This window comes from Fusarium falciforme, chromosome 10, assembly GCF_026873545.1.
Source record: "Fusarium falciforme chromosome 10, complete sequence".
NCBI lineage: Eukaryota > Fungi > Ascomycota > Sordariomycetes > Hypocreales > Nectriaceae > Fusarium > Fusarium falciforme.
In genome coordinates this window covers 1,151,812-1,177,478 of record NC_070553.1, presented here as the reverse complement: position 1 = coordinate 1,177,478, position 25,667 = coordinate 1,151,812, and the positions used below count along the sequence as shown (strand labels likewise).

Sequence of the window (25,667 nt, the reverse complement as noted above, 5' to 3'; positions counted from 1 at the left end):
AGAATCCAATCACTTTCAAGTCGTGTACCCAGGTATTATATCAGCCGTTCATCCATCCTTGAAACCCCTCATTAGGCCAGAAAAATCCCGGAAAATCCTGATCATTATTGGATGACTCAAGGAACTGAAGATCCAAATCAGACTGGGACAGCAAGTCTTGAAACGAAGGCTCCGTTAGGGCCATCCTAGCCGTGTCCGTGGGTGCATCGAATATTCTCGGGTCGTGGAAAGAGAATGGCCCCCCACGCATGGCCATTGAATCAGGCTCACGGTTATCCTGACCTGCTTGATTTCTTTCTGCAGCGATGCTGTCAAGGGCGGCTCTGGTGGCTTCCATGCTTTTCAAGAACTCTCTCGCGATGAAATTGCCGCTCTCGTCGAGCTGCTTGAGTATTTGCATCGCAGCATCAAAGTCATCACTATCGCTTTGAGACTCGTTTGTATGAGATAGACTAGATATGGCGAGGACGATGGATGATGAGAAGAGGTGGTGAACGTAGGAAACATCGAACGTGGGAAAGGATCCGTTAATCCATGACTCTATCAGAAGTCGGCAAGACCGTCGAGCACATTGAATGCAGGCATCTGATAGAGTCAGAGCAACCTCGCCGATGAGAGGGCGGTCTTCCTCGATAGACTTGCGAGCCTCTCGACGCATACGAAAGACATACAGCACAATTGGTCTCGCGGCCCGGATTAGACACTGCATGGGTTAGGGGAGTGTTTCACAATGGATATATGTAACTCAACTGACCTGGTTAAAAAAGAGATGCAAAGCGGTGATGGGTGCCGTCGCGTTAGGGGGAAGTTCCTCCATGGCAGCCCGCAAAGAGTCTGGTAGGCCTTGAAGCCAGCTTGTCAGATCTCTCAGCGCTTGCTGAACCCTACTAGAGAAGGAGGTGCGCTGATTCTTCCGGCTGTAAATCAGCGACGCAATCTGAGCGGCGAGATTGGTCAACCGGTGGTTAGCCGTCAGATACTCGGCGTCTGCAAAGTCTTCAGCCGCACTTTCAGCGGATAATCCCTCAATAGAAGGCGGATCAACGTCGATGTCCTCGTCTCTTATAGAAACTGGCTGGCCGATCTGAGCTCCCCAGAAGCGGTCAAGAGTATACACCGACCACCATATTCTCTTCCGGTGCTCTTGCTTCTCGCGGTCCGGCATCAGAGACAGGGGCACATTTTGGTGAAGGCCAATCATGGTGCTGAATTTGACAGCAGATCCAATCATGCAATATGCGTTATATCGCCGATTCATAGCCAGAGTGTATAACGACTGTTTGATATTAGCATTGCACTTCTAGGAAGGGTGAAATCCTTACCAGCATCAAGATGACCTCAACACAGTCAATGCGAGGTTGTTCGGTAAGGACCCGGAGGAACCGACTGGCGCGTACATAGTAAGCAATACCAGGAAGTTGGTTCTTGTCCTTGGTAGGCGATGTTCTCGTTGAGTAGACCTCACCCAAGGCAAACAGGACAAAGAGTTTGCACTCAGATACAAGATCACACATGTCAGGGTTGTGAATAGCTTGCTCCAGTAAGCGTTGTGTAGCGCTCCTTCGAACGAGATAGTAGCGCTTGCATACTGTGTTCAGTGCCACCTTGAGCAAGAAGCGGGCTCTTGATGCAGGCGGCCAGGGGCAAGGGGTGTTCCATGACGATGTCAATGCTTCGTCAGTCACATTTTCGGTGCGTGGAATATGTCGTTGCGATTTTCCAGAGAGCTCTTGACGGAATCTAGTGGCGAAGGGGGCATCTGCAGCTTCTTCGATAAGCATAGGCATCTCGGGAGTCAACGAGAAGAACCAGGGACGGTCCTCGAGAATCGGGTTCCGAATAGAGTCGTCGGTCTCTGGGGCAGGTCTTGTCTGGTCAACAACGACAGTCGCTTCAGGATTTGCTTGTAATGCGCCCGTGTCAACGTTTACGACAGAGGCGGCAGGCGATTCCTGGTTGACGGCATCACCATCTGAGACGAAAGACTGAGCTCTGGTCTCATGATGCCGAGACGGTGTTGAGTTGGCGACTTCAGGGGTATGAACCGCTTTTCTAAGAGTATGAATCTCTTCTAGTAGTTCGTCGATATAACTAGCCCACGATTAGTAGTTATCCCAAAGGACTGTTTACTTGCTTCCATACCTCTGATCGACCTTCACTCGCCTGATGCGCCTTGGATAGGAGCATTCAGCGCCGATATTGGCCTGTAGACAGTTGGCACAAGGGGTACCGCCTGAGCATTTCACTTTGCGAGCGTGACATTTTCGGCAGCTGATAAAGTTAGTAAAGGTTCATTTCATTGGAAACCGGCAACTCGTCGTAGACATACGCAATGCGTGCGTTCTTCGGCGTTGCCCTTGAGGCTCCGATAGAACGCCGAAGTCGCTGGCCCTCAGGCTCCGGTGTTTCAGACATGTGTATCACAACAGTGATGGACCACAATAAGGGTTGATTGATCGGATATGGCCAGAAGGATCCGAGAGCTGAGATGATGAATCAAGTTGGAAGACGTGATGATGTTCTAAGCCTTACTCGGCAAGGACGAAGGGAAGTCCGAATTGTGGGGAATGACTAAGGCAAGAGGATCGGCTTCAATATGGCGCCACCGAGTCGCAAATCGGCAGCGAAGTGGGAGAACCGAGTCTGGTTAGAGCGGAAATGTTTTTTTGCAAGGAACCTTGATTGGTCAAAGTGAGTCAAAGAGCAAAGGGGTCACAGTGGGAAACCGGCATCTCTCACAACAAAAAGGCACTGTTGTGCTGACTTGATCACGGCCGTTACTGGAACATGACATTTCAGCGCAAAATGCAAAAAGAAATGATGAGACTGGGACTCGAACCCAGGAGGATTGCTCCATCAGGAATCTTAGGTTGTTAAGGTGACCTTAACCTGACGCCATAACCAACTCGGCCATCTCACCAACCTTATTGGATGTTAGGGTAAGAACTTACAAAATTCTATATTGTAGCAGTGTCACTGGCAACGTTGCCGGTGATTAACAGAACTCCTGGCATGTTGGGCTCCGGCACAGATAGACTCATTCTTATCAACCCTCTACTCTTAGTCACAGGAAGGAAGATGTGGCCTCAATTAGAGATGAAAGGGTTTTAGGGTTATTCATGGTGGCCTTGAGCTACCAATCGTTCCCAGGCGTTGAACCGTCCGTTCTAATGGCCTCCAGCTAAAAACCACCCTTATGTCTTGTAGGAAGTGTCACTAACATAAGAGGTATGCAATTTCTCCTTGCCATACGTGGAAGGGCCATTAAGAGTAAGAGTTTATAAAGCTGGCCACTTGCCTTCACAGCGTATACCCAGTATTTTCAGCCCTGCTAGAACGAACAACACTGCTCAAAGTGAGGTACAATTTCCTTAAAGCCTGTTTCCTTTACAGCACCTAACAATTCTTAGCCCAACACAGCCAGCCATGCGATCCCACGAGTAATCTTATCCCTTGTCTTTCCTTTATTGAGTAGTCAAGAAAAATCCTGCATGTACTCGGCTTCCACAGCAGCAACAAACTCATCCCGGTATCTCACCCTAAAGTCAAGCGTCGCATATCCCAAGATCAAAATCAGCTCCATCTTCATGTCTCGCCACTTCCCTGGCTTGGCTTCGCTCCTATAGCTTGGCTCGTTCCAGATCTTTGCCTCTTCGACGGAATAGTGGACGCTGCAGAGCTGCTTGAGGTCTGTGTGTGCAAGGTCAGTTGGGTTCGGGTGACCTGGGGGGCACTCACTGCTGTTAAGACGTGATGGGGGCTCTTTATCCTTGCAGTAATAGAGTGGTTCGTCAAATTTACGTTCACTTGTAGAGAAAATGCCAACCCCGAGCACCCTTTGCAAGACCTCGATCTTCAATTCCCTTCCTTCAGTAACTCTTTCGCCCTACGCAAGTGTTGTTAAACCCGAGCTGTTCCCAAGTCTAGAGGTCAATGCTTACCCGACGTAAGAGCCATTTCATTTGATTGGATGCATAGTAAGTGTTGGTCGCGAGGTTGAGATACCGATCATCCCAGAGATGCCGTTTAGAGTCAAAGGGTTCGTCGACGCACACACCGTAGCTGTACGTTGAGATCCGTCCAACAACGGTTCGTACTAGGGCCATCATTGAAGCGTCAGGTCGCCCTCTTGCATGCTCGAGCCCCCAGCGGCAAGCACCCCTACAGATAGAACTCCAACTATCGAGATATGTAAGCATTGAACGTGAAGACTTCCTTTTTAGGGTGTACTAACGCTCCGTCAACTTGGAGAACGGAAATGCCCCGTGACGAATATGACTTCTCAAGTCGATGATGGAGATACTTGCTGGACCCAAAACCGCCCACGAGGAGGATAGATTTGACGTTTAGCCCATTTGAAGCTACTTCGTCGGTCTGATTCTGAACCAGCGTTTCGATTTGACCGCAGACGTGATCAAACAAAGTTCGCAGCATGGAGCTGCATGGCCAGTTAGCCATGGCATCGCTGTCGGTGTCGATTTTGACTCACTGATCCAAGGTGATTGTATCGTCCTCGATACCATGCCTTTCGTTGTCCTCGACCCCCTTGAGCTCCACCGTGTACTCTTTGGTCGACTCGAGGGTGAAGCATCGTTTGACGCCGTTCTCGAACACTCGCATCATCTTCTTCTTGTTGATCTCCTTTAGTTTGCTGTACTGATCCTTGCCTACTAGTGTTTCGATGTATTTTTCAAAACATTTATCCAATCGCGTGGAGCCGCAGAGGTCACCTAGGAAGTGTCAGAACTTGTGTAGAGGCATCCGAAGATCCACGTACCATCGCCAATGGCACACTCTTCAATCTCAAGGGGGGAGGTGTTGTTGACTTTGTAACTAATGAGGTCCTATTGCAGACTATTAGCTATACATCCAAACCAAGCACAAGGCATCTCAACGTACCACAGTCCCACCTCCCGCATCGCAGACAACGAATGCATCTCCCTTCTAAACAAGGTCAATTTTATACATACAAACTCAGGGAACAGTACATACCTTGAGTGAATTTTCTTCAGCTTTGTCATGCAGCGTGGCCAAGGCGGCAGCTTCTGGCTCAGTCACCAAGCGGATGTCCTGTGGAAGACCAGCCCTCTGGGCCGCCCTGAGGGTTTTGTCTTTGGCCGCATGAGACCACATGGCCGGTACCGTCAGCACCACTTGGAGAGTAAAGTTGTTCTCCCAGTCACTGTCACCGACGTGCTTGCGGATGTTCTCCTTGGTGTACGTCCAGATTAGCCTGAGGTAGTCACTGACAATCTCCTCAACCGTCTTATTGACCTTGCCCAGAAGGTTGCTACTCCCCTGGACATACAGCTCCTCGTTGGCGTACTTGGACTTGGGCTCAAGAAGGATTTTGATCCATCGAAAGGCATCTTCCTTGAGACCGACCTCGTAGCCCCAGTTTGCGACACCGCCATTCTGGTATGAGATGATGGTTGGGACTTTGTCGGCATTGGCAATAGTGGCTTCTGGATTAGGCCAGTCAGTGATGAGTTTGATCTTTTTCTGCCCTTCGTTGATAGCCCATGACACGCCAGAGTATCTACGGAGGCCTACATTAGTCTTGCGCAACTCAGGTCATGGAGGGTACTTGCGTCGTGCCAAAGTCTATCCCGACAACGATCTCGGAGCTCAGAGATGAGGGCATCTTGGTGAATGTGATGTGTTGGGGGAACCCAGTTATCTCCGAAAGGCAACCAAAGCAGCTTGAGAAAAAAAACTGTCAAGAGTTTGTCGTCTGTGCCAAAAGTGCTCCGGGTGGTGATGATTGACCTCGCCTCTCAGTTTAAGGAATGTTACCTCTTTGCCCACGAGCCGCAAACGTGTCATTTCCGCGGAGCCTTGCGCTGAAAGCCTATCAGTCTGCCGGCTGAGGCTGCGCATCTAAAAGAGGGGTTATGGAAAGACGTGAAATGGCGAGACCCATGCTTCAGCCGCCCCCGAGCTGAAAGCCACCGAGGGCCCATGAATCAGACATTCCTCGTGCCATTGGGCATGGTCAAAGGTTATTTGTCTCATGTATCACTCATCAACGCTGCAGAGCCTCGTTTCCTCCCGACCCTGACGTGGTTCGTCCAATAATCGAGGCTGTCACCACAAACTATTGATTCTCCCTCACATGAAGGCGTGATGTGTGGAGGTGGTCTGGAATTGAAAACATGACAGAGTTGAGCACCGTGGCGAGAATGTGTCAAATTGACAAGGTATTGGCTTACTCTACAGCTTGTACATGGCTTGTATCATCTTCTGGCGAGGCATTCTCACCCAGTCTGACTTGCCTTGAACATGTGAACTGTGCTATTGCCTACGGTGCACTACATTCCTCCGAGAAGGTCTTGGATCACTCAAAGCTGGAGCTACATCTTGCATAGCTCAATATAAATTGCCAGGATCAGCAGTGTCCTTTAAACCCCATCAGCGACATTTCTTAGTTGCCCAAACCCCAAAATCCGATCATAACATCTACTCTGCTTCGTCACCATGGGCTCTCGCGAAGAAAACACCCTCAACAATGACGGCCAAAACAAAGCAGATGGCATGAGCATGATTGTCGTCATGGGCGTAACCGGCTCTGGCAAGAGTTACCTCATCAACCGTCTTGCTGGAAGACAAGTTGTCGCCGAGGGAGGTACTCTTGACTCATGTAAGTACGTATCCTAAGTTTCTAGGCAGCTAGGTCTGACCAAAGTATCCCCAGGCACCCAAGACTGCCAGATGGTTCCAGCCAACATCGGCAATTCCAAGGTCATGTTGATTGACACCCCTGGATTCGACGACCCGGATAGGCCTGATGCAGACATCTTGAGCGATATTGCCCGCGTACTAGCCGCTCAGTATAGTGTGGGGTTTGAACTCAAAGGTATCATCTACATACACAGGATTATAGACGTCCGCTACGCTGGATCCAGTATCAAGACTTTCGAGATCTTCAAGAGGATCTGTGGCGAGGAGGCGCTGAAAAATGTCTTGCTCGTCACGAGCCGCTGGAACGAAGTGGATGAGGCAACCGGAGCTGATCGTGAACGCGAGCTTCGAGAGAGGATCTGGGCGTACATGCTCGGACACGGATCATGCATGAGCCGATTCCATGGAGACCGGTCGTCAGCCGTCACGCTTGCAAGCCAGCTCCTAATCAAGGACCCGGTTGTGCTACGCCTTCAGCATGAGATGATCGACGAGGGTAAAAATCTCAATGACACAACGGCAGGCTCTTTTGTCGACGACGGCCTTGAAAAACTCCGTGAAGAGTACCTCGGCAAGATTGAGGCCCTCGAGAACCTCAAGGGGGAGCTAAAGGAGTCGGACCGAGCCATGAAGCGCCAGATGCAGGCTGAGTGGGAGCGGGAGCGGGCCTGGCTCCGTAAGACAGAGGAGCAACAGGGCAGTCTCCGGCGGGACGTTTACGAGGAGGTCAGGAGCGAGATGCAGGACAAGACTGAGACCAAGCCCAGGGGGCTTAAACGACTGATACCATTGATCCCAGTGTCGTTAAACCTGCTTAGTATGTTTGTGGGCATTGCGCCAGGCTCCATTGAGCTGCTTTCGGAGTGGTTCTCGGACATCACCTCGTTTGAAGGCTGAATGCACGTGGATTGGGAGCTGATGGACCTTTTTGATTGGGGGATCTTCACACATAGTTCACAGTCGTGGGGGCTTCAACAGAATAACTTTTCAGTAGGTGATTCAATAGTCACTATGAATATATTCTCTACACAAAATCACTTTCGTACCAGGCTGTCCAGGTCAAACACTTGGAAGTGGGAGAGGAGGATGTCTCACTTACGATGTTTCAATACCTTGGGCTTCATACTGGCGTTGTGCTGTAGCTGTTATCCCCTCTCCATGAAATCCGCTTTGGCCTCTTAGGTAGATGCGGAGAGGGCTGGAAGCATCATTAGCAACAATGTCTCAGTTAGAGTTCACTCCGCCTAGACTTGCCAATTGTCGAGCAAAATCATAGCTTGTGCATCCCACCAGATACCTGAGCCTATTGGGCTGAAACAGAACCATGGGTTCATTGGTTAAGGCAAGATGCCCAGACCACAGGGCTGTGATCGAGACCGTCAAGTTAACTGCGAGGCGTAACGAAACTGGCAATGGGCGTCACAGCCTGCCTTAGCGTGATATACTGAATTCAATGCTATACTCACTTGACTTCAGCCACTTTCATGACTATTGGGCTGCGCTCAGGGCTGAATATGTTGTCTCTCCAATACCGCCACAGTTGCGTGGTCCCCGGTCTTGGTGGTACCTGTCAAGTACTCCTGCCAAAGCCTCACCACTCAACAAGGCAGACTTGTAGACTCCCAATGGCCCACAATTCGGAAAGCGTAAGAGGAGCGAAAAGAAAAGGCCCAACAAGGGGAGAGAGCTCAAAAGCCCTGTGGGGCTCGGGGCATCATCCCTCAAACTCACCTTCCGACACGCCTTTTCTTGGTCCCTAGCACAAGTATCTTCTTGTATCATCCCATCAAGAGTTATCATGTTTGGAAAAAACACGCATTACCACCAGGAACAATCTCGCTACCATCCTCAGGGGCCTGAGAGACGACAGTACGAGCACCACGGAGATGAAGAAATGCGGAACGAAGAAAGGAGCCGTGGCCGCCCAGAGGCCAGTCCTAGTTCGAGCAGCGGCGGATATCGCTCCACCAAGCCTCCGAATCTGCCACCGCGCTCAGGACAGATCGGCGAGTCACCTAGGCGTTCCGGTACCTCGATGGGAGGAAGCCGTGATCCCAGATACGACAACGGATCTGATGATTCACGCCTGGGGCCGCCCCCACGGAAGTGGTCCCTTTCTCAGGGCGTAAAGGGCGTAAGATGACCCAGAAATTTGCAGACTCTCAAAGACTAACACTTTGTAGGTGGGCGGCTTGTTTTCATCAAACAGTGACAACCGCCGTGATGACCGTCGTGCTAACCGGCGAGAGCCGTATGGAGCTCAGTCGGCGCCTCGAAGTGACGCGTCCCGGAACCTGTCCATCAAAGAGCCAATGTACGACAATCGGATCCTTCAAGAAAGCAAGATGAGGCTCGAGGAACATATACAAAAGCTCGACAGTGAGTGTAGCCGGCTAAAGAACCGCGTCGAGGCTATGCAGTCGGCACGAGACGCTCAGGAGAGCCGTCTGGGGCGTCAGGAGCAAGATGATTCTATCAAAGCGCAAGTCGCCAACGTGTTCCTACCCATCAAGAAATGGACCACGAATTTCTGCAGAAATGCCTCACAATCTTTCGACGTGGCCGGCATTTCGCCTTCGTTTACACCCCTGATCCAGAGGGTCATTCCGAGCATCCTCAGTCTCGAAGACTTGCCAGTCTTTCTCCCAGGCAGTGACATGAAGCGCCGCAAGATGTTTGTCCGAGGTTGGATCGCATTCAACGTGACTTTTCGGGTCCTGTCCGATCTCAAGCAGTCGGACTCTGAGTCCGACCTATGGTTGCCCAAGATGCAGAGGGGCGCTGTCAAGAGCCTAGAGTCGATATTCATTTCCTCCGGTGAGCGTCCATTTCCCTTTAGACAACAAGATAACAGTTAACCAAAAACCGTGGACGAAGAAATTGACCAGTCCTCCTACCACGAGTGGAGGACACTAACGCTTGCTCTGTTGGACAAGAGATTCCACTCATGCCTCTGGACCCAAGATACCAGTGAGACGTTGAACAACATCATGCAAACGACATTGGAAGTGATTAGACCTCTGGGTTCCCCAACTGCGGATATGGTCGAGCTGGAGCGCACCCTCCTCGAGAACGTCTTCATACCCGCCGTTGAGCTGTCTCAAGTACTGCGTCGTCAGCGCGCGTACTGGTATGTGCAGTTCCCGCACATAAAGGCGGCCAAGAATCTTCTGAGCGATGAGCGCATGCAGCCTTACATCTTCAAGCCTGATCAGATGGCAGACATTGATAGTTCCGACGAGGAAGCCGACGCACGGGGTCAATGCCTCAAGAGTGTCGACATTATCATTTTACCGGGTCTTTACAAGTGCGGTGATAATGACGGCGAGCAGTATGAAATAAAGTCTGTGGTTGAGAAGGCCCAGGTCTCATGTAAGGACATTGAGTTAGAGACGTTGTGTGAAAGACATGACGGCAGTGTGGATTTAAGAGATGGGTCGGGTTTCTGACGGTTTTCTCTTGGGAATTGTATCTATTTTAACAAATTTGACACTGGTTATACTGTTTCCAAGCTATGCCACTGTGTTATCATTGGTATATGATGCTATGATGTGTTGATTGTGTTTTTTTGTTTTTTTTCATGCAGTTGAAGCCAGGCCTTTATGGGATAACTGCGCCAGAAGATAGATAGTTTCCAAGCTATATTGAAGTTTATGCACCGAAAAACAGTGTATCCCTTCCTGAGGTCTCTTCAATCAGAGGTGAGCTCACTACTCTTGACGGAGATTGGTGCCGCGCAGTCTGATAGAGTACTCGCACGAAAAGCCTGCCAGCCAGTCTTTCTAGATAAATACGTCTTCACCAGTAACATGACTTGTCCCTGTTTGACTAATCCCCAAGATTCCGGCTTCGTACAAGTCCTGAATAAGTGAAAATAACATGCCATCACAACCTTTAGCGGCCATCATGTCGACGGCGATAGGCAAGTATTCTTTGTGAGAAGTGACCAAAGAATGATAAGCCATCTGACCAATCGGCACAACCATGTCAGGCGTCTCACTCATAACTGATATTCGACTTGTCGAAAAAGCCTTTGGGACTTGGGGGCCTGCCCGGTAGGTGTCCCTGTAAACTGGCTCAGGCGTTCTCGGAACATACACGAGCAGGTTGTCAGAACAAGACTCCGCGTCATGGGATAATACTTTGGTGCTGAACCATTCCATGAATCGAGTCTTGTTTGCGATGCCCTGCTCAACGGTTGCCGTTGAGTTGTCGCCAAATGCCCAACGGTTCAGGGGCGCAGGGTTGACATGGGGCCGCCTTCCATCGTGATCAGCTCCATAATCTCTAAAGAAGGGATCTCGAACAAGCCTTGCTTGCTCCTTGGACGATACAATCTCGTATGTGTTGTTGAGCAAGGCCGACACAGAGAGGACGTCAGGATTCGTTCTATTCCAGTGCTCGTCAAGGTCAAAAGCAGTGGCTTTTGCCGAGAGAAAGGTGGTTAGATTCGCCAGAAACTGGGCGAGGATCATATCCAGCTCAGATTTGGCCCGTGTCGGAAAGCCAATCGTGAGGATACTCGAAGGGTATGAATTTTTGAAGCTGATGTTTGTGCCATACAACGCATGGGCGGCTGTTTTCCAAAGAGCAGGATCACGAGAAAACAGGCCAGCCGTGTCAAACTGAGGTGAGAGAGGAATAGTGCCGTCCAGAGGAACCATGCCATGGCCTAGACCAGTTAGCTTCGTTATTCAATGTGTCAGGACATGGCGTACTCGGCCTATTCCCATAGATCCCCTGAACTTGACTCGGCGACCTTATGCTACCTCCAGTATCAGAGCCAAGGGCAATGTCCAGCCATGGATACGCAGCTGTTTGCTTCGTCAGCGCCGACCATCGACGGCTTTTCCTGCCACACTTACCTACGCCGGCAGCCGGACCAGCAGAAGAGGATGATGGATCTTGATACCCGTCTCCTCGAGGATTAAACGGTGCGTGGTAATCCACCCAATCAGCAGTAGCCGACTCCCCGTTTTCAAACTGGCTCGTCTTCATCTTTCCGACTATGACAGCACCAGCATCCAGCAGGTTCTGAACAGCAGGTGCCGTCCGGTTGGGTGCAGGATAAAGATGATACCAAGCCCTGTTGCCATTCGAGGTCTTGAGCCCCTGGATATCGAAAATGTCCTTAACCCCAAGTCTTACACCGGCCAGTGGCTTGTCCGTAGTCTTTGTAAAATAGAGTCTCGAAGGGACGGCAACTGCAAGAGATTGACCAGGTAGGTGGGCTGGAAGAACGGAGTACGAGCCATCTTGATTCTGGATTGAGGATTCACTGAATGCCCCTTGAACATCGGCGCACAGTCTATAGGCTTGGTATATGCGCCCAGTAATAGAGACGAAGTATGGGCCATCAGGGAGAGGATTGCTATTTTGAGCTTTGGAAACCCAAAAAGCGGTAGAGTTACCCAGCACCGTAGCGTCAGCTCTCTCATTGCTAGCACTCCTTCCCTGCACGTAGAAGCCTGCATAGAATTAGCATTTTTCCGAAATACAATTCCTCAAGTAAGGAGACTCACCTTGAGCGAAACCAATTTGATAAACATCATCCGTCTTCGAAAACGTTGCTGTGATGTTATTGGCATCGTCAAGACTCAACGACTGTTCGTCCGTGTTGATAACAGTAATTGGGAGCAGCCCGATGTTTTCATTAACCTCAAACACAGCCCTCGGGACTTTTCCGACTGCATGAGGTGGTACGTAGTAAGAGATGCCATTGAGCTGCAGGGTCGTCCCGGTGGTTGAAAACGAATATGCAAAGGCCAAAAAAGGCCTCAGGAGGGCTGCCGCCACCATATACCACCAGTAATTCATTGGCTGCAGCTCTCAAACAGTATCAACAGTTCGTCTTATGATACGTAAAGTGCTCTTCAAGAATAGGGGCAGAAGGAGAGTTTCCAAAGAAAACAACAACCCAGGTCACTAACTTGCAACGGGCGCTTGAGTGATAAAGTATCCCAAGTTGTCTTTTCTATTGCATTGTTCAGGTTATTTCAATATACACTTCATTATACCGCTACATCGATGGGAGATGCCGATGTCGTCCTGTAAGAACCCTGATGGAAAGCCCCATAATCACACAGGACAACAGGGATCCTAGAGAACGAAAATATGCAGATCTTCGAAGTGTGGGAACCGAAATCATTTTTCTCATTCGGCGAGCCAAAAAAAAAAAACCGAGGGAATCGACAGGAGGATATGAATAATCCCTGAACCTGAACGGGCACGCCCCGCGGACGCTGAATTAGCGGCTTCGATGCCAAGCCATCCGGGTTACCGGCATCATATGCAGTTACATTTAACCATATTCAAGTTTCTTTACGTTTGACTAAAACGTCCGGTGGCATGGTTTCAACGCTGATCTTCATGGGTTATGAATATCCCTCATGGAAGAACGGGAAACGCCAAGCCATCAAGGTCGAGTTGAGGTTCCGCAACAGTAATCACCACTTCCATGGCTGAGACAGCGTGGGATATCGTAACATTGACTCGGATCGAACTTCAGATAGAGATATGTATATATAGCTCACTGTATTCTCTCTAGGACGCTGCTCTCCAGCTCACAGGCACAGCTCAGTATTCTCAACCCCCTTTCTTCAATCCTTTACTGCCTCACACCCAAATCATGGTCGGGCTATCAAACCGTTTGTGGGAGACTTCCTTAATTCTCCTAGCAACACTGTCCTTCCCTGAGTATGTCCAAGCGGTACCGCACGCGCCCCAACATGGAACCGAAACATGTTCAAAGAAGCCATTGATGGAGGACTTTGACTCCATCGGGGCTTGGTTTGATGGCGTCGCAGCAGTCAACTGCACTTCAGTCACCAGAAACTCGAACGTTTCTATCGCTATCGTGGGCGGAGGTATCTCTGGTCTTACCACAGCTTTGATGCTCGACAGCATCGGGTTTCATAACTGGGAGATCATCGAAGCCAGTGAGAGAATCGGCGGACGGTTCAGAACCAAGTTCGTCGGCGGAACTCGGGAGTTTGCTGAGATGGGACCCATGAGGCTTCCTCATACTGTCACGTACAAAAGCGACAACTCGACAGAAGTTTACACTGAGCACGGCTTAACCTACCAACTGGCCAACACTCTTAACGAGATGAACAAGAACGATTCAAAGTGGAGGGTTGACTTCATTCCATGGATTCAACACCATCCCAATGAGCTCATTGCTTGGGGAACTAGGAGACATCCAGACGGCAGCGTCCCAACTCGAGCAGACATCCTCGCCAATCCTAGTCTTGGAAGGCCTCCAGCGTTGACCTCTGCGGAGTACAACGGGACCAAAGCCCGCATGAACAAGATACTCAAAAACGAAACCATGCTGAGGGAGATTCAGCGAGATGTCTGGCGCTCGCACAAACGTGTCATGGACATGGGTCTCGATGACTGGAGTCAACAGTGCATGATGAGGGAAGCGTTTCACGCAACTGAGAATGTCACCGATGCCATCTGGACTGCTTCCAACTATGACGTCTTCTGGGATGAAATGGTTCACAACTCGAACCTTGGACTGGACGGGACCAGAGATTCGTTGGGAGAGACCGAGTGGAAGTGCGTCGACGGTGGCTTCAACAGACTGTCTAATGCCTTTCTGCCTCATGTTTCTGACAGACTCGTTCTGAACCGGAAGATCAGAAAACTCGAAACTGTGGAGGACAAGGATGGTCGCACTCGCACTCGACTATCGTGGTACCCCAGTGTCAGCAACCGAGCCTTTGAGTCCAAGGACTACGACTACACCATCATGGCCGTTCCTTTCACTATGACCCGATTCATGGAGCTGCCAACTTTTTCCTCGGTTCTCGGCCGCGCCATCAGCGAAGCAGGCCTCAGGTTCAAGTCTGCCTGCAAGGTGTCCCTGCTCTTCTCTGAACGCTTCTGGGAAAAGGGCGAGAGACCGATATTTGGTGGCTACTCGATGCCAACCAGCAGGCCAATCGGGGCTCTCTACTACCCCGTCTACGGGTTGAACGAGTCGCGACCGGGTCTCATTACACACTATCGTGGAGGCGACTGGGGTGATCGCTACGTCAGCTTCTCCGACGAAGAGCATGCGCAGCTGGTCTTAGACTCCATCGTGAGCTTGCACGGAGAACAGGCGAGAGAGCTCTACACAGGACACTACGAACGCCTCTGCTGGCTGCAGGATGAACACACCGCCACGTCTTGGTGTCGGCCAGATGTTGAACAGCACAAGCTATACATCCCAGCTTATCATCGCACCGAGCACAACACCATCTTCATTGGCGAACACACCGCGCCGACGCAGGCCTGGATCAGCTCGGCCATTCACTCGTCCGCTAGAGGAACTATCCAACTTCTTCTTGAGCTTGGCATGATTGATGAGGCAAAGAAGGTAAACGAGGAATGGATGGGGAGGTGGATCGAGCATCAGTAAATCGACGATGTTGATAGGTAGTCTAATGCACCTCGAACATAACTCTTGTCTCTTCTCCAGATACAGGCAACTTCCTGGGTGACGAAACGTTAAGCTAGAGGAGAAAGTGAAAGGTACCTTGTAGATCGACAGCATCATCACTCATCATGTAAGAACAGTCTCATCCACGCAACGGCTGCATTCTTTCCTCTTTCCATAGCCGCTCTCTCACCCTTTCTCTCCTTATCTCCTCTCACCAAACAGCCATGGGCATGACCGGGAAAATGCTGATAGTCAAATGGTAGCCCAGCAGCCTGCAGCCTCTGAAACGTGCGCAGCTTCAGTTCCGCCGTGTACACGGGGTCAAACTCGGGGGCAAGCATCTGCACCGGGACGCCGACCCCGTCAATATCTTCCGCCTTCAGCAAAGACGGGTGTGCAGACGTGACACAGTCCACAAGCGGCGGGACATGCTCCCTAGCCCCGAGTCGAAACACAGCCCAGCCGCCGTAACAAAAGCCAATTGCGCCCACCTTGTCGTACTTCTCGCGAAGAGCCCTGGCAAAGGCGAAAATCTGTGGCTCACGGATTTCGCGGGAGTTTCGTCTCAGAAACCCCGGCATATCCATCTCACTCCATTTCTCTGCCGTGAGAAGATCAAGAGGAAGAGAATCACCCTGAAAAAAGTCGGGGACGTATGCTGTCACATCAGCTTCTTTGGCGTAGTGGTCGGCTAAGAGACGGATATTTGGTAACGTCCAACCAAAAAGATCGTGAACGATGAGGACCGCGGCCTTGGTGTTTTCGCCTGTCACGTAACAATCCAGATCCACGGACCGCTCAGTTCGGCCAGTGGGTTCTCCATCCCATTTGAAACCTTTGGTGCAACAGGAGCTGATTGACATGTTGGAGTGATGGCGAACACGGTGAATTAGTGCCAAGTTCGAGGCGAGCTTAACAGCTATGTACTATCGACGTCCCAGGGTACCTGAGGGGTAGTGACGGATGCATGAGTCACGTCGGATAATGGCTCGATAATCAAACGACCCAGTCAGACACGATGTTCGATCTTGGATACTGATCCTTCGTGGAACCATGTCACTTGCTCGGGACCGACGCTTTCGTTGCCTGGCTGCTTGCCAAAAACGGAGGGTTTCAATTCACGTACCCGAGCTAGTCCCAGACAATCTTATACGCTGAACACTTGAATTGCTGACAAGGTTCTAGGCGAAATTGTCTTGGCGAGACGTTGAACGGACGCCGTACGCTCCGGGCATCTCCCCAGAGCGCGTATTGCTTGAATGTCTTCATCTCCATCGGTATAGGTCGACCTACCCTACGGCTAAAGGCATTTTCTTTCCGCTCAGGCAATGACCGAAGAGCTAGGACCAAGCTACTACAAAAATGGTAGAGCTTTCTTATTGTCGCGAACCTTAAAAAGAAGGTTACTTCCTGTCGACGACTCTGAATCATAAACTTTGCATCACGATAAAAACTGATTTCGTCGTGCGCTACAGATTGGGGGCCAACGGAGCTAGCCTTAATGCCGGCCTCCATTTCCGATCCTTGTTCAAGCTGATGGCCGCCAACGTGAAGCCCGCCAAGGAGCCCTTGCATTATGACAGCTGGGCTAACAAGAGTCATTTCACCATCATATTATAGGTACGATATTGTTTGCTTCTTTGCATGGGAGGATTCGTTGATGTCCGCGCGTTCCTGAATCCAAGCCGCGGTACCTGCGCTAAGCATCCAGTCCTGGGGCGGGAGACGCCACCACTGCAATCCTCAACACCAATTCCAATGGCAAAGGAAACAGTCTGAGGTATTGTCAGGAAGAAAGTATTTAATAAATAATAAGTATGAGGTATCAAAGTATCGCTTTGCCAAATCAGCGCTGTCGTGTGTGATCTTGCCATCCACCTCTTTAATCCACCCTCTCTGCGTACGCATACCAGTCGTCCTTGAATCCCCATTCACTTCCCTTCGTCTTGGTGCCATTCTTGAGCCAACAGTTGACACCCCATCGTCCCAGCTCCTCCGACATCCTCTTGCCAAAGACCACACTCCTGCACTTGACTCCAGATCCCTCGTTCTCGTCCTTGTCGATCATGGCGCTGCAGGCGTTTAGGCAGTCCTGGAGAGTGTACGCGATGAGCGGCGAGGCGTCGGAGATGACACCGCCCTCCTCTGCCTGTGAACCCGCGGGTGCGTTTACACCGCACCACCACTTGAAGTCGTATCCCTTGCTTGACTTGAATGACGTTGCTTCGCTCTTGTCCTTGGGACAGTCCAATTCGAGAAGTTGGACCTCGTCGGCTGGTCTGGGAACGTAGGGGGCGGTATCATTATCGGCGGAAGTCGTGGTTGTTTCGGGGGCTGCTGTGCATTCTGTTGGTGTACTTGTCTCCACCGGGGCAGCAGAGGCAGCGGTAGCAGCAGAGCAATTGTCGTCGCTGAGGGCAATGTCAGCATACACTCATGTAATGAATATTGAAATGATGAAATAATACTCACGATTTAGCATTAGCCAGAGCTGCACCAAGACCACCTCCTACACCAGCTCCCACGACGATGGCGGTAAGGAGAGCGACGAGAGCAGCAAATGTCCACACACCGAGACCGAAGGGAATGTTTTGAGACTTTTGGCCTGAAGGCGGTTGATATCCAGGAGGGAGATAGTATGGATTGCCATTTTGATCATATGCGACCTCCGGGGCCTTGGCCGCCTGTTGGGAGTGTGTATCGACCTGAAGGCCTTCGCTGTCTTGAGGCTGATGCATCTTTGTCTCGTCTGGTCCCGTACAGTGGAAGATCAACAACAGGACGAAAGAAATCTCAGGATGCCCACCGCTGAGCCATAGGGCGACTTTTGAGAAAACAGGGAAGTGGGCGAGCACAAGGTCGGAGTGTGCTTGGGGGCGAAGCCATCGTAGCTTTCGGATCCACAAACAAGGCTAGTATTGCCCTGTCCTTGTTTCATACAGGCATTAAGGTCATTGATCGGTAAGCTGACTGCGTATTTCTGCAAATCATGGACCAGTTGAACCCGCGTGGTTGTAGCCGATGGGAACCCCCTGCTGGGTAGAGGGCGGCTCGTCGCGCTTGTGGTTGGCGATGGTTGGCCAGCCTTAAAAGACGTTGGGAACCACAGCTCGAGGGATCCACTAGCTAAAGACAGGGAGCCACTTACGTGCCCTCGGTGGGATTGCCCGAAACAGTCGGCTACGAAGATGCTGCCAATTTGCCCCGTATTCTCTGGACAGGGCATCATTAACGTGCATTTAAGACCTGTCCTTTCCATTCAAACCACCTAAACTTCGAGTTGGCAAGTTGCCAGTCTCGCTGGAAGTCGATTGAGGGAAAAAAGAGGAACATAATCACTGGTCTTGTAGCCAAGAAGGATGCGGCGTTTGAGACCTCACCTGTGAGTCTCATACACAAACAGTTTCCACTTCTTCAATGTTGCGAGGCTTCCGTCTTCACGTAGGAGCCGTGCTGCCAAAGGTCGCCTTGCGTTGCGACGTTAGAGCAACACGAACTCAAAGTTTAATTACACACGGGCGCCCAGTCGCCATTGTTAAGCCCAATATTTAGTCTTCCAAGTGAAGCCTTACCAAGTCTCTCGTCCAAGGCTGAAATTAAGGGACTTGCCAAGGCGGGTGGACCCACACGCCACAAAAGGACTCCCAACGGTCGAGTCCAACACTAAGTCCGAGACTGCCGTAAGCTTGTGTAAGCAGAATAAAAGAATTGACGTCAGATCAAGGAACAGAGCTTGATGACTGGCTGAAGACGATCGCGATTACCTGTCTTGATGGTTGCGGAAGGTTGTCTCAGCCTGGATTGGACTGTTAAGGAAGGTCACTTGTGGAGGACAAGGCAGCTGCTGAGGGATGATGTGTCTACATGATCTTGGTATAAAATGCGCCTCTCTCCGAGCATGGCATGCCGATAGAAATCGGCGATGTTTAACTGCCTAAAATCCAGCGATATGAACCCTCGTGGTGTAGGAAGCCAACATGTCTCGTTCATGACGACGCATGTCTGTCGCCAGAGCAGATTCGTCTAGGCTGAGCATCAGTGATCAAGATAAATTACTGACTTGGTTATATCTGATACACAGATAGCCTCTTGGCCATCTGTCAACAGTATTGAGGCCGCCAGAATCGGAGGAGTGAACCAGTGTCAAGAGTCCGGGGCGTCACGTGAGCGCGCACGAACAATTTCCCCTCTGCCTTAGAGCCCCACAGAAGCTCCCCTCGGCCACACACCTCAACCACCACTCGACAGTATCGCGATACCCATCCTGCGACGCCTCGAACATGCCGAAGCTGGCCCATTGAACTGACTCCAATGGCGTCGCAAGCGGCTCGACGATACCGCAACCATGTATAACCGCGAGTCCAAGATTATGCGCAAGCTGCTCGGCAAAGCCGCTCCCGAAACTCCAGCCGGCGACCCGAGCAACCTCTCCATCACCAGCGCGCCCGCGTCCACCATCGGGGCAGCGTTCCGCCCATCCAAGTCGCAAGATGCCGAGTATAAAGCAGGCGTGCCGATTCTGAGCTTCGATGTATCCCCCGATCGACGAGCAGCCGTCCTCGCTGGCGCGCACATCCTCAAGACGGTGGTGCTGGACGACCCTTACAACTTCAACTTCAACTTTCGCGAGGGCGTGGATCTGAGGGCTGTTATAACTGCACAACCTACTACTTCGAAGGGTAGCCAGGTGGCAGACCAGCTCAGTATACGGGATGTGAAATGGCACGGTGGCTCGACTATCTTTACGGCTTGCGCCAACGGCAAGATCTTTGCATACGATGTGGCAAGAGTAGGATCTGGCGCGGCTGAGCCCTTGGAATATATACAGATGCAGGAGGATTCTCGACAAGTCACTACTCTGGATGTTAACCCGCACCTCAAGAGCTGGCTTCTATCAGGTAGCCAGGACGGAATAGCCCGCGTTTTCGACACATCGACTGCCGTCCCAGGCCGCTCGGGCGGTGTCACCTTTCGCCAGCGCTTTGCGCCTCTAAAATGTATCGATCCGGTCCGACAAGTCAAATGGTCGCCCAAGGTTGGACATGAGATGGCGTGTTGTACCGAAGGCGGAGTGGTTTTGAAGTGGGACGTACGACAACCAGGGAGACCGCTGCTCAGGATTAATGCCCACGAGAAGGCATGCGCCTCTATTGCGTGGCATCCTGACGGAAATCATCTCGTCAGCGGAGGCGCAGACACGAAACTTCATGCGTGGGATCTAGGGAATACTGCCGACAAACGGCAGAAGCCAAAGTGGTCAGTTACAACACCTGCACCCATCTTCTCGATCGCCTGGAGGCCTGGCCTATGGTCAGCCACAGCTCAGAGCAAGCGTGTTGCACAAGTCGCAGTTTCCTATGATGACACTAGTTCTCGACGCTATGGAACATCGGCAGTGCACATCTGGGATCTAGCTCGGCCAACGATGCCGTACAAGGAGATTGAGAGGTTCGACACCTCCCCGGCAGCCTTGTTATGGCAAGATCAAGACATGTTGTGGACTGTGGGCTCGGATGGACTCTTTACCCAATGTGATGTCGCCTTTGCTCCCAAGGTGATTGACCGACAGTCAACGTCCTCCATGGCATTCTCACCCAGAGGCGACGTGATGATGTTTCTCGATGAGCGACCGCATTCACAACGGCCGCGACCTCCTGTCACGCATCATGCCGAGATCGTACCTCGAGGGACTTATGGCTCTAGCCCCAACGCCCCAATGCTGAGCATCAGTAGAAGCGACTCAGAGGAGGATGTCGTCGGCAGCTTTCTTGGCCCTCGACGAAAGTTGAGTCGAAAGAGAACGGCGGGGAGATCTGCACCTATGAGCACAACTCCGCCATCTGGTCCAAGTCTTGGTGACGAGCACAAACCCCTGGGACTGGATCAGGCAATCAAGGTGACGGGTATCTTCAAGACCCAACAAACAATGGCCTTTGGGCGTCTACCTGCCTCACGAACGGCACAGATATACCAGCATCTCTCGGGGATCTACCTCGAAACGCTCCAGCGTGAGCTTCCATACGTTAAGGACGGCAAACCACTCATCAAACGGGTGGCGTCCATTCTAGAGCAGTACGCGAGGGCAGCAGAACACGTCTCACTCTTCAGACTCGCCCAGACATGGCGGATTCTGTCGTATGCAGTCGACCTGCTCCTTGCACGACGTGCTCAATACCATCTCGACATACGTCTCGGTCGGTTCCAGAAGGTGAAGATAGAAGACAGGAAAGGAAGTGGAAGACTGAGACCCGTTGACTATACTGCCAGTCGAAGCTACGGCGATGAAACACCTAGGCGTCCTTCTGGACAGAACAGTCTCGGCGGCCGCTCCCTAAGCACCCGATCTCTTCTAGCCCTCGGATTTGAGAGCACCTCGAACGTCCCGACTCCGGTTGCACGACCGGCAGACGGAGCAGACAGTCAAAACGGGAACTCGCAGCAGGCTGGCAAGAGATTGGCGTCGGTCGCGTCCGATGGTTTCACGCTGGGGCCCGGTATAAACGACAGGTTCGAAGATACCCCCCGGCAGCGCCTCGACTCGGTCCCCGTGTCGGATATGAGCCATGAAATTGAAAGCTCACAAATATCTAGCACCGAGGGTTATGACTTTTATGATACGGAATCGTTGGCCAAAGCAGTAGATGTCCCTGCTCCCAAGAAGAAGGAGCCCTTGTCCTTGGGTTATGCTGGTCCTGTGAGCCCCAACATTCGGAGAGTGACGAGACACGACTCGGACGAGAGCTTTGCTCAGATGTTTTCCACGTCTGATGCGACGAAAGAGCGACCGACATCGACCTCGAGTGCTAGCGGCCCATGGCGATCCAGCCTCGCAAGGCACGCCTCGGACATGGACAAGGAGGGTCAAGAGTATCCTAGCCGGATACGTGGCGAGGAGGTTGATGCCTCGACCGAGACCCCCAACGATTCGCCTAAGCCACGCAGCAAGAAGGCCGTAATTGACTCTCCGGAAGAAGTGTTTATGATTTCACAGACAACAATGGGAACAGACGATACCATTCCTTCTCAGACCTCTGAGTTGGAGCTCGACATTCCAGCGCCGAAATCTGCTGAGCAGTCCCCGCCGACCGCTGAACAAGCTCCAGCGCCGGAACAGCCCCAACAGCCCGTTATTCTGGCTCCGGCTAGCCACCCTAGCAGATCGCCGAGTCCCCTCAAGGGACCGTTTCCTGCCCAGCAAGACGTCCGACCGCACGTCATCGAGACGGACTACCTCCCATGGGACGACGATCCACCTTATCCTCACCCGACCGCTGCCTCTGGGACAGATGCCGTCATCTCGCCCTTGGATCCTTACTCTCTTATAACCAAGGCCCTAGACTACGAATCGCGGACCTCTGCTTTGAACGCCTCGGCCATTATTCTTCTCCTCAAGCCGCTGGTGCCGGAGTTTGTCATCGATCACTACCAAGCCAGCGCGATTCTCCAGCAGCATCATTCACGCCTCATGCGCATGAGCCTCTTCATTGAGGCATCTCTTCTACGTAACCTCTGTATCCAAGGATGGCCAGAGGGATTGCCTGAATGGGGCGAGAACTACACGGCCATCTTTAGCCCAGCTCAACAAGGAGGAAAAGTCAGCTTCTTTTGCTCCTCGTGCCGCAAGCCGAGAGAGCGCGACCCCAAGCATGGGCCCGATGCCATCTGGACATGCGAGCGCTGCCGCACAGCCATGGCACCTTGTGCCGTGTGCCATCATCGAGATCCCGAACAGTCAAACTATATCCCCGCCGAAATCGTCACCGCCATGGATTCTCCTGATTCCTGGCTGTCGGAGTGGTGGTACTGCCCCGGGTGCGCGCATGGTGGCCATGCCTCCTGTCTCCAAGCCTGGCACGCGCCCACGGAGCCGTTTGAGCCAAGCAGCGGCCCATCTACATACAGCGATGGATGCTGTCCCCTGGACGGCTGCGGACATGCCTGCCTCCCTGGCAAGTACCGAAACGAGACCACAACGGCCCGAGCTGATGAACTCGGCCGCGCTGCTGTGGAGAAGACACGGGCCCGGGACGAGCGGGGCACCAGCAGTAGCCGACGATCTAGCCCGCGGCCAGGAATGGACCGGGCAGTCAAGAGCGACGGGAACGACATCCCGCAGAGCCGAGCTGTGGGTATGGCACGGGAGGCCCTGAACAAGGGCACAGGCGGGATCCTTAGCTCGAGTCCGGGGAGGGTGGTGGCTACGGGGGAGAGGGAGAGGAGGAAGAGCGTCAAGTTTGCAGGAACGGACCGTTAGAATTGGCTGCGATGCATCATGGGTGGGCTCGTTGGGTGGTGTGCTCTTTACAGCATGGCGTACGAGAGACAAGGGACGATGATGAATCTAATGATGGGACCGTTGATGGATGATGGATCTTTGGTGACAGCGGATTATTACGAGGGGGGATACTAACTTACTACTACTAATACTATTTGATACCCAAGTACCACCACGTGTAATGCAACCCTGGGCTGCGCTGCGGGTCGATCCTTGCCTGAGGCTTGTGCTTCTCTGGAGTGAGATCCCAGGATGAGATGCTTGCTCTGCCAAGCTTCGTCTACATGACCCCGGCAAACCCGCCTCCGCCTCACCGGATCCGACCCACTGACAGGTAATGGGCTAATTGGTGTTTTCTGGGATAAATTGAACGTCATTTTTCAGGCTGGATCTTTATTTCTTGGTCTTTGGTGTTGTGCATATGACTAACCATGATGGGCTATGACGGCAATCTCAGGAGAGATTTCTGCCTGCCGAGTGTGTTACACACGATCTCTTACCCACCGTGGGTATCATTCATCTGTCAAGTTAACGTTGCATAAGGGGTGAGATTATCAAGGGTGTAAGGGGTTGGTTGACCTCGAGATATATCCGGAAGTGCGCAGAATATACCGAATGGGGAAGTGGTCAACTATGTCCAAGCAATATCAGTATCAAACACGCAAGGTTCCTTTCGGCACTTGTGAGAACTTCCAAGATTGGTCAAGTTGTTCATATCATCTCAGGACTTTCGTGTCTTCTAAAATTAGGAAACGAATAAAGACGCTATTTGGCACGTCCATGTTTCTTCTTGAGTGATGTTTGCTTTCTCAATGATGAAAGTGAGGCTGTTTGTACTCGCCAAGAGTTGATAATTCTATTTTCAAAGGACTTTTGAATCATGTCTTGACTGCCTTGTTGTGGTAGAGGAGGTACTGATCATCATGTTTGGTTGTCTCTTGGAAGATGATAGATTGGGGCTACTTAGGCAGACAGCAGCATCTGAGTCATGGGCATCAGTTTCAAGTCCTACCTGAACAAAACAGCATCCATTGTCTTGTGGAAAGTTTGTGTGGCAAATTGTCGTCCCAGGCAGCACCCGACTTGATACCGGGTGGCCTTTTTTTGCCTGGCTTGTTTCTTTCAACCTCGATTAGTTTCCAATCATTATGATTCATGATCTGATGAGCGCTCCTATGACCTACGGTAGTGTCGAAAGAGGACCCAATGACCTAGAGCCTGTAGTAGTGGATGATGTCCTTGACACCCCCCACGATGTAGCCATGCTGCCATGGCTATCCGGCAGGTACATTCCTAGAGAGACAATAGACTTCCACGGTGATTCCAAGGATAAGGCCACTTCAGCTGACCAACTTGATCCACTTAAGTTGAGAGACATGATGCTAGAAATCGGCACCGATGTACGCTTTTGGACATGAGATGTAGTGTCGATCCGACAAAGCGCCTCAGCTGAAGGCATGGACAGTACTTCTGATCTACGACAGCCTCAGGGACCATGGATCCAGATCCCCGGAGAACATCAGGGCATTACTTCGGCCGGGTAGACAGCCCCGTCTGAGATTTCGCATACACGAAGGAGCAGAGCTTGGACGAAATGCGCATTGCGCAAATACCGCACCCGAATACCGACCAAAGGCCCTTGGCGATCTTCCTACAAGGGCACATTGATATCTCGTACATATTCCTTCTTGAGACAAAATGACGTTGTAAATTGGCACTTTGGTTCGAGTTGTGTTGGTTCTGTTCGGAAGATCCTCGTGAGATCTAGATGGTTCGACCGTTGGTGACCCCTGATGAGCTGAGACAGAACAGAGGATCATGCAACGTGCCGATGATCGAATCCTGCAATGTCAAATGTTCCTCCTGTAACCCTAGATCCCGTTGGTCGTGTCAGGAGGAGTCACATGGTCCAGCTTACTGGGGTGGGAAGCCGTTGGACAAACTCTATACCTAGTCAAGGCCCGCCTGGGCTGAAGAGGTTGTGTCTGTCTAAGAGGTCTCATTGGTAGCCCTGATTCTGGGATCATCTGCGGGCTTGGGGCCTTTCCGTGGGATGGGTACACACGATCGGGACCCGGATCAAGACATGTGTCATGTGGTGAGTCAAACAGGGGCTTCCAATAAAGACACTGATTCTGCCTTGTCCGTGACAACAAATGAACCCAAAGATGCATGAAAGACGCGGATGAGTAGAGAATTTTGAGCGGCAACAAGGTCCGAAAGAGGAAGGGGTGTGTTTGTTTGGAGTCTGATACCAAAGTTCGATGCAGAAACAACGAA

The 25,667-nt window shown here is 51.6% G+C and overlaps 8 protein-coding genes and 1 pseudogene across 9 annotated transcripts, besides 1 other annotated feature; 4 read left to right on the top strand and 5 right to left on the bottom strand.

Annotated features, from left to right (window-relative positions):
- Positions 1-40: 40 nt before the first annotated feature.
- On the bottom strand, positions 41-2,415 carry NCS54_01226400 (Zn(2)-C6 fungal-type domain-containing protein; the record flags this gene model as incomplete). Its single annotated transcript, XM_053157505.1, has 5 exons — positions 41-703; positions 755-1,276; positions 1,323-2,091; positions 2,143-2,271; positions 2,330-2,415. The coding sequence occupies 5 exons, from the start codon at positions 2,413-2,415 to the stop codon at positions 41-43; spliced, it is 2,169 nt and encodes a 722-aa protein (XP_053013480.1).
- A 1,060-nt stretch (positions 2,416-3,475) lies between these two features.
- Positions 3,476-5,644, bottom strand: NCS54_01226300 (Hypothetical protein; the record flags this gene model as incomplete). Its single annotated transcript, XM_053157504.1, has 9 exons — positions 3,476-3,690; positions 3,739-3,886; positions 3,942-4,179; positions 4,235-4,438; positions 4,490-4,730; positions 4,778-4,844; positions 4,900-4,944; positions 4,993-5,539; positions 5,592-5,644. 9 exons carry the CDS (start codon positions 5,642-5,644, stop codon positions 3,476-3,478), a joined length of 1,758 nt encoding a protein of 585 aa, XP_053013479.1.
- An 833-nt stretch (positions 5,645-6,477) lies between these two features.
- NCS54_01226200 (AIG1-type G domain-containing protein) lies at positions 6,478-7,578 on the top strand (the record flags this gene model as incomplete). The annotated part of the gene is made up of 2 exons (XM_053157503.1): positions 6,478-6,640; positions 6,695-7,578. The coding sequence occupies 2 exons, from the start codon at positions 6,478-6,480 to the stop codon at positions 7,576-7,578; spliced, it is 1,047 nt and encodes a 348-aa protein (XP_053013478.1).
- Positions 7,579-8,479: 901 nt separating this feature from the next.
- NCS54_01226100 lies at positions 8,480-10,052 on the top strand (annotated as a pseudogene). Its single transcript has 3 exons — positions 8,480-8,815; positions 8,865-9,498; positions 9,559-10,052.
- Positions 8,480-10,052: a sequence feature.
- A 411-nt stretch (positions 10,053-10,463) lies between these two features.
- Positions 10,464-12,498, bottom strand: NCS54_01226000 (Amidase domain-containing protein; the record flags this gene model as incomplete). Its single annotated transcript, XM_053157502.1, has 4 exons — positions 10,464-11,353; positions 11,400-11,495; positions 11,547-12,149; positions 12,204-12,498. 4 exons carry the CDS (start codon positions 12,496-12,498, stop codon positions 10,464-10,466), a joined length of 1,884 nt encoding a protein of 627 aa, XP_053013477.1.
- An 811-nt stretch (positions 12,499-13,309) lies between these two features.
- NCS54_01225900 (Amino-oxidase domain-containing protein) lies at positions 13,310-15,091 on the top strand (the record flags this gene model as incomplete). Its single annotated transcript, XM_053157501.1, has 1 exon — positions 13,310-15,091. One exon carries the CDS (start codon positions 13,310-13,312, stop codon positions 15,089-15,091), a length of 1,782 nt encoding a protein of 593 aa, XP_053013476.1.
- A 137-nt stretch (positions 15,092-15,228) lies between these two features.
- Positions 15,229-15,975, bottom strand: NCS54_01225800 (DLH domain-containing protein; the record flags this gene model as incomplete). The annotated part of the gene is made up of 1 exon (XM_053157500.1): positions 15,229-15,975. The coding sequence occupies one exon, from the start codon at positions 15,973-15,975 to the stop codon at positions 15,229-15,231; it is 747 nt and encodes a 248-aa protein (XP_053013475.1).
- Positions 15,976-16,994: 1,019 nt separating this feature from the next.
- NCS54_01225700 (Hypothetical protein) lies at positions 16,995-17,850 on the bottom strand (the record flags this gene model as incomplete). The annotated part of the gene is made up of 2 exons (XM_053157499.1): positions 16,995-17,523; positions 17,585-17,850. The coding sequence occupies 2 exons, from the start codon at positions 17,848-17,850 to the stop codon at positions 16,995-16,997; spliced, it is 795 nt and encodes a 264-aa protein (XP_053013474.1).
- A 1,607-nt stretch (positions 17,851-19,457) lies between these two features.
- NCS54_01225600 (Hypothetical protein) lies at positions 19,458-23,366 on the top strand (the record flags this gene model as incomplete). The annotated part of the gene is made up of 1 exon (XM_053157498.1): positions 19,458-23,366. The coding sequence occupies one exon, from the start codon at positions 19,458-19,460 to the stop codon at positions 23,364-23,366; it is 3,909 nt and encodes a 1,302-aa protein (XP_053013473.1).
- Between the last annotated feature and the right edge of the window lie 2,301 nt (positions 23,367-25,667).